Source organism: Culex pipiens, chromosome 2, assembly GCF_016801865.2.
Source record: "Culex pipiens pallens isolate TS chromosome 2, TS_CPP_V2, whole genome shotgun sequence".
Taxonomy (NCBI): domain Eukaryota; kingdom Metazoa; phylum Arthropoda; class Insecta; order Diptera; family Culicidae; genus Culex; species Culex pipiens.
Genome location: NC_068938.1, coordinates 16879454 through 16887407, shown reverse-complemented (window position 1 = coordinate 16887407; position 7954 = coordinate 16879454). Strand labels below are relative to the sequence as shown.

At 41.3% G+C, this 7954-nt stretch overlaps 2 protein-coding genes across 2 annotated transcripts; both read right to left on the bottom strand.

Moving 5' to 3' along the window:
* Positions 1–323: 323 nt before the first annotated feature.
* On the bottom strand, positions 324–1580 carry LOC120417733 (uncharacterized). The gene has a single exon (XM_039579891.1). The coding sequence runs from the start codon at positions 1578–1580 to the stop codon at positions 324–326; it is 1257 nt and encodes a 418-aa protein (XP_039435825.1).
* A 1155-nt stretch (positions 1581–2735) lies between these two features.
* LOC120417724 (uncharacterized) lies at positions 2736–3992 on the bottom strand. Its single transcript, XM_039579875.1, has one exon. The coding sequence runs from the start codon at positions 3990–3992 to the stop codon at positions 2736–2738; it is 1257 nt and encodes a 418-aa protein (XP_039435809.1).
* Positions 3993–7954: the final 3962 nt, after the last annotated feature.

The following is a 7954-nucleotide window of genomic DNA, read 5'->3' as shown; positions in this document are numbered from 1 at the left end:
TCTAGATGTATACCAGACATAGCCAATGCGTAAGTCATGAAGAAGTTGTCTGATTGTTTTCTGTGATTCATTTTGAACTTCTTTAAATGCAGTTTAAACGACTTGAAATAATCCATATTATGGTTGAAAGTACGTACTATCTGAACAAGTGATTGAACTCAACTCAACGCAAGCTACTCTCTCATGAATCATGTCACCTAACAAAAGAAAAGTTTGTTCTCAACCTATGATTACTCTACCAAAAGTTAACCAAAGTTTTCGTTTTGAACTCAAACAAAGAAGTTCTTCACCTTGAAGTTGAACCATCACACACTTCCCCAAGTTCACCAAGCCACACCATGGCCCTGCTTAGCGTTCCACACGAACATCATCACCGAGTACGACCTGTTGACCAACCCGGTAAACTTGGCCATCGTCAGCTCGAACAGTTCTCCGCAGCTAATGTTCAAGCTGCGCTGCGACTGCATCGTCACGATCAAGATCGTCGCACGAACCTGCCGAAATTGACTAGCAAACTCCTTTCGACAGCGAAGCTGGGAGATCCACGGCTGGTGTGACAGTGTTGGACCGATCTTGGAGTGCTCCTCGTTGAAGGACGAAACCATGTGACAAAACACGTAACACTCGATCAGGTAACGCAGCGTGTAGTCGATGGCCGTCACGGTGAAGATGTCCAGCGTTGCTCGGAAGAACACGATGATCACGCCCAGTGCGATGAACAGCATCGTCATGTAGTACAGCAGGAGGAAGGATAGGTTGGTCAGGTTTTTGAAGACTTTCAATTGATTGAGGACCTCGCTGTGGTGTTCGATGCAGGTGTTCAACTCGTCCTGGAGAAACTTCCAGAAGTTTTGCTCTCCAGGTTTCTGCTCAAGTCTGACCTCGACCCGATCCATGACCTTTCCAAAGGAATCAACGGCGATCCGCATCTCAGCTCGTAGTCCAACCAATCCCAAATAAATGGTTAGGAAGTTAGACGCCGCAACGTAGCTGTAAACCGCCCACAGCAGAGAGTACAGCCCGGTGAACAGACTCCGCTCGAAATCGCTGAAATCCTCCATCCCAAAAGGGATCTGGAAAGGGTCCATGTCGGTCATTCCGCTGCTGGTGATGCTGATCGATTGAAACAGGATGTTCGCTATGAAGATGATGGTCACTTTAACCGACATTTCGTACGATTGCTGGCGAATCCTAACGGCTTCCGGATCATCCGCGTGGAAGCTTCTCTCGTTGAGGTACTTTCTAACCGTCTTGAAGTGTTTAAAGTTGGCCTGGATCAGCATGGATCTCGAAAGCAAGATCGTTACTCCCAGCGCCACGTGGATGCCGTTGACCAGCGGGTCGAAGGTTCGTTCCGTGGTTAGAGTGAGGAGAAGTCGACGCAGGATCATGGCAAAGTGCAAGATCATGAACACGCGGTACACTTTCCAGCACAGTTTGATGAAGCCATTTTTCAGCGGGAGATAAACTCCGGCGGTGGCGAGGAAAAAGTTGAGAATGAAGAAGAGATCCGTTTGGGGTGTGAGTTGAACGTGCGTTCGCCAAAACTTGGTGAAGTGCTGTCTGATGCGGTTAAACATTGTAACTTGGTTCGAGATTCGGTGCACACTGGTCGTTAGTATGAAACAAACTGTATAAGATTGAATTGAAAGTTCTGTAGAAGAGGTGTCGAAAATTACCTCAAACAGTTGTGATTAAATTATTCAGAATGTAATCATCATTTTGTCAATTTTGATAATCACACCTAGATAATCATTGAAGGAACCGAAATTAATTGATCTTTTATTTATTATGCAGGTTTGAACAGCATAGTTAGACTGTTTTGAATTCTGGTTTGCTTCAAGTTTAAAATATTTTTTGTCTTGACAACTCTTTATTTTCTTATTTCTAGCAAATATGCGTGTACGAGGTTGGACCTACTTCAGCACCATGTACAGGGAAGTTCCTTCTCTGTCAAAATGACCATTCTCATATCCAGTATCAAAAATCATGATACCCTTATTGCTCAAAATCGAATGGTTCGGTAAATGTCCCACCGGAAGAGCCTTCCCTCAGGGCACTGGCCACTCCAGGATGTGGCCATTATCGTAGAAAATTAGTTCCAAACCCACTGTCCAAGGGTACACCTTTTCAAATTCCCGACTTTTTAGGCATAATTAGCCTGTGTTTGGTGGCCGCCTTTCAATACTTAAAAGTTTGAAACACTTGGGCCTTTAAAAAGTTTGTACGTCGTATTTGGTTTTCCAAATACACGTGGTGGTGGCCAATAAATGCGCTTTGTTTCGATTTGAAGAGATTCACGATCGCATCATCGGATTAGTAGCACAATCTGTGTTAGTAGTATCATAATCGTCATCGCAATTTACAAACAAATACTTTTAATTTAAAAACTTGCAACGGTATTTTTTTAGATCCAAATGCTATTTTATGCAACAAAACTATCAGTACTGTTTTAAACAAAATAGAATTCTTTCTTAAACATTCTCTCAAAAGTATGATTATGACTAACTTTTCCTACTTGAAAAAAATCCTGTCGAAATGCTCTAACTTTGTTGAATCAAATCGGCATTAACCCCTTTGCTGAAGTATTTCTAGGTACTTGAATTTTACGAGTTGATTAAATCAAAAACCAAATTAAGGAATCATTAAATCAATTTTAACTAATTTAGTAAATGATTTTATTTATATAACATTTTGCAATCACTTTCTTTCATAGAATTCGGTCCTTATTTCATTCACCAACTTAGGCCATTCCCTTGCTGCATGTTCCACACCACCGCCATCAGCGTGTATGACGTTTTGATCAAAGTGGTAAACTTGTCCATGGTCAGCTCGAAAATCCCACCGCAACTGATGTTCAAACTGCGCTGTGACTGAATCATCACATTCAAGATCGTCGCACGAATCTGCCGATATTGACTGCGGTACTTTGACTCGATTCGCAGCTGGGAGATCCACGGCTGGTGTGACAACAGCAGACCGATCTTGGAGTGTTCTTCGTTCAGCGAGGTGACCATGTGACAGAACACGTAAAACTCGAGCAGGTATCGCAGTGTGAAGTCGATCGCTAGGACGGACAAGAAGTCCAGCGAAGGTTTGGAGAGCACGTGGATCACTCCGATGGCGGTGTGTGCCATCGTCATGTAGTAGGAGACGAGCAGTGACATGCTGGTCAGATTCTTGAAGACTTTTAGCTGATTGAGGACTGTGCTGTGGTGTTCGATGCAGGAGTTCAGCTCGTCCTGCAGAAACTTCCAGAAGTTTTGCTCACCAGGGTCATTCTCAAGTCTATTGTTCACTCGGTCCATCACCTTCCCGAAGGAATCAACGGCGATTCTCAACTCAGCGCGTAGTCCAACCAATCCCAAATACATCGTCAGGAAGTTTGAAGCCCCGATGAAGCTGTAGACTGTGAACAAACCAGAGTACACATTGCTATACAGCTTCTGCTCAAACAAACTGAACTGCTTCACACTGAATGGGAGCAGAAATGGGTCCATTTCTGTGATTCCACTGCCAATAAGGATGACGAACTGAGATAATACGTTGATGCTAAAGATGATGGTCACCTTAACCGACAGTTCGTACGACTGCTGACGAATCCGCGCCACGTCCGGGTCTTCCTCTCGAAAACTTCTCTCGTTGAGATACTTCCTCGCCTGGTTGAAGTGCGGGAAATTGACATGAATCAGCAGAGATCGCACCAGTATGATGGTCGCTCCTCCGGCCACGTGGATCCCGTTGACGAGTAGTTCAAAGGACTGTTCCGTTTGAAGGATTTGCAACAGCCGACGCTGCATCGTTGCGTAGTGCAGGATCACCAGAACGCAGAACACCTTCCAGGTGAGCCTGAACATGTGGTTTTTCACTGGGAAGTAGACTCCGGCAATCGATAGGTAAAAGTTAAGGATGTAGAAGAAATCTGTTTTGTGTTTCATCCGAACGTGGGAGCTCCATGAGTTGGATAAGTATTGCCTGATACGGTTGAACATTGTCACTTGTTTTGGAGGTCGAAATCGACTGAAAACGCATTCTAAAGTGTCGTCAATATCAACCATAACTTATTTTTCATCGTGAAATGATAAAGTCAATTACTGAGACACGAAACTGCTTCTATTTTGGACACGTTCCAAAATGAAAAGACATGCAATGTTTACAGTGAGAAGTAAATATTCTCTGAATTTTTTAGTAAGCACTTATTTAGGCCCATTTTTTACCTTCCTATCAACCTATCAACACAAAATACAAATGATTAGTCGTTATCAACGACTTTCCAGTATAACAATGTTCAACCGCACCAAGAAGTACATCACCAATCGTTGGAGATCCCACGTTCAGCTTAACTCCAAAACGGATCACTTCTTCATACTAAACTTTTTTCTATCCTTTGCTGGAGTATACTTCCCAGGAAAAAATGGCTTCTTCAAACTTGCCTGGAGAGTTTTTCGCGTCTGTATGATCCTGCACTACTCGATGATCCTGCGCCGACTTCTTCAAACTCTAACGACGGAACACATTAGTGCATTAAATTTCGATTTTTTTCCAAAAATCACAACTTTTTCAAAAATTCGTAACTCGGCGGCAGATTTTTTAACCAATTTCTCTATGATTCAAAATTTACAGGGCTTTATCCCCTAAAACATTTAAATTACCTAATCTCGAATATTAAAAAATTTTTTTTTTTAAATTTGAGTTTTCGTGAAAAAAAATAAAAAATTGGCAATTTTTTTCGATGTGCCTATTTTTTTGAAACAATACCTACAATTTTTCAAAACACTTGGTGTCTTTATCAGATCATAAAATTCACGAACCATTTTTGTATGGATAGCAGCCAAAATTGTATGAAGACTTATGTGGGTGAACCAATGACACAAAATAGCTTTTTTGGTCATAGGGAAGGCCCCCACAAAGTTTGAGCCAAATCAAAAAATACAAAAAATAAAAATGGTCTAAATCGGCCGATTTCGTAGAAAATCGCTCATCTTCCAAATTTACAGAATTTTCAGTCCAAATTGAGGTAAAATTACATCATAAATGAGGTAATATTTAACCTTCCAAAATTACACCATCCAAATTTACATAAGTTTTTTTCTGTGTACGATGCAAATAATCGTCAGGATTTTATTTTTTAAATATAACGAAATATTTTTTTAGCGCTATTCCAATAGTAGAGTAGTTCATGAAATAATATGTTAAATGATGATTTATTTACCACGAGTCATTAATTTATCCATAAAGGCTCTGCTGAGCTAAATAAATAAGACAAGTGCTTGCAATTTTGATTTGCAATTGGGTAATTCTCCGCCAACTCACACAGCAGTTGCCCCGACCCCTCTTCGATTTGAGTGAAACTTTGTCCTAAGAGGTAACTTTTGTTCCTGATCACGAATCCGAGGTCCGTTTTTTGATATCTCATGACGGAGGGGCGGTACGACCCCTTCCATTTTTGAACATGCGAAAAAAGAGGTGTTTTTCAATAATTTGCAGCCTAAAACGGTGATGAGATAGAAATTTGGTGTTAAAGGGACTTTTATGTAAAATTAGACGCCCGATTTGATGGCGTACTCAGAATTAAGCATAAGCATAAGCATAGGTGCCCACCCGCAGTTGCTACTCCGTTATTGACCAGGACCTCCAGAAGTTACATCCACGAGCCGTGGAAGATGAGTGGGTGCTATCTTTCCTCGCTTCGCAACTTCTCAAAGGCCCCTATCATGCTGATCAATACCGGCGCTGGCCACGACCAGTGGTAGAGTCACGGGGAAGTGGATGGGAATGTTAGTCCGATACTTAAGTGATAGAGACCGCCCAATCGACTGCTTCTCCGACAAAGTATCAAAGTTTCACGCAAATCGAAGAGGGGTCGGGGCAACTTTTCCCGATTTCGTGTGAGTTGGTAGAGAATTATCCAATCCAATCCAAAAATACTGTTAAATGTGATTTTTCAGTGAAACGTTTGTTTCCTAGCTTTTCAACACTTACTTTCCCTGTCATTCTTGAATGACGAAACGGCTAACTTATCATCGCAATAAAAATAATAGTACTGAATTGTATTTTCAGTATCCATGTAAGTACTGAGAAGTTCAACTTTTCGATACAAATCGAAAAGAAATATTATTCGATACTGTTTTGAAGTTTGAACTTATCTTGAAGCAAACAACATTCAAGTGAGGAACCAAACACAAATGTAGTTTTCAGGAATGGTATTTAATTTGTTACAAACATTACAAACATTTAGTAGCATAAACATTTATAATTTTCTTTTAAATTTGAATAAACAAATCGATATACATTTCAAAGCCTTACCAAATTGTGTTACTTTATCATTTACACCAGCGATTCTCAACGGTAGTACCAGGCCTACTTGATTTACATGGTAGGGGGTACCAGCCTAGAAGAAGGTTGAGAATCGCTGATTTATACACTTTCACATCTGTGTTGAAAATTCTTTCTTCAAAACCGAATTAATCATCAAAGCCACAAAGTGCTTAACATTTTTCACCTGCAGCAAACGACAGCGTTTTTATCCCTCCACACCACACACAGGTGTTCAATCCTGACCCTAATCCTGGTTGAAATCAGCGTCATTTATGTCACGTGTTGAGCTGCGCTTAAGCACAACCCCTTTTTTTACAATTTGTTGCACCTCATTGAGCTTTTGCCATGTAGGGTAAGTGTACCATTTTGTGGTGTTTTACCTATTTTTAGAGAAAACTACATTTTTAAATATTCACAGTAAAAAAAGTTTTGAAAAGTGCTTAAAATTTGTAGAAAATATTTACGAATGTATTTTTCACTTTGAGACTTCTAAGAATTCCTGATGTTTGGACAAAACAGTAATTTATATTTTAAAAGATAGAGAACACATCAAAAACAAGCATGTTTCAATAAACATTTAAATCCCTTCATCAGCAGCAGCTATCCAACACGGATTGAATAGCATGAAAGACGCGTTCAAGCTGAAGAAGCTCTCTCCTCAAGTTTCGTTTCGTTCGCTCCACATGTGCTCAATGTTCCGTGCATGGATCCATATTAAAAATTCAAAACATTCCTCGTCGTCGAGTTTTAGCTTGAATGCCGTTCACTCCTCCTCCCCTCGTAGTCTCTTCTGTAGTCCAGCCATCAACCCCAATGACCCAGAACTCATTCTTGCAGTGTCGATGCCGTCGTCGTCGTCGTTGTCTGGATGTTCTGGATGCCAGGACTGCTGGCTGCTGCAGCAATAGCTATCGGTCATGTTTCGTTCCCTGCTTCCGGGGATGTCAGAGCATCCTTATTTTTGCTTGGCTTCTCTGTTCTCTGCTGTTTATGGTCGAAAATCTCCGATGTGGTCTGCAACCCCTTAGAAATTCAGCCACATATATATTTGTGCGCTTTATTATCCGGAATAAAACTCGTTCAGGGGTGAAAAATGTGCAGGAAATGCACCATAAATGCATCCTTGCGAGCAGTAACTCTGCGTTATTATTGATATCGACGAAAACCATTCTCTCTTTTTTCCACTTCCACGAACAAACGAACCTTTAAATCATGCTCCAATTTAAATATTGAACCCCCCGCCCTTCCCACCACAACGGCAAAACTAACAAAAACTGACGGCTCAGTTGGGTGGAAAATTCACTGATCTAACTCTGTCGAAGGGCGCGGTAGCGTGCAGTGGGTGGAGACGGAAAAAAGAGCCAATATAAACAAACATTCAACAGTTACCAACCGCTGCTGGGTGGAAGATTTGTGTGTGTGTGTTTTTTGTTTGTTTCGAACATCAGAAAAACATATCTGAGCAGCAACGAAAATACACGTGTTGACGTGGGATCTCCAAGTTGGGGCGCATGCGTCCGGTTTTGTTCGAAATTCGAAGATGAAATGGGGGGAGTTCATTTGCGAGAGTTCATTTCGGGTGATAAGGAGACCGATAAGTGGTTGGGAAGCTGAATTCAGTTGCAATTTGATGGTC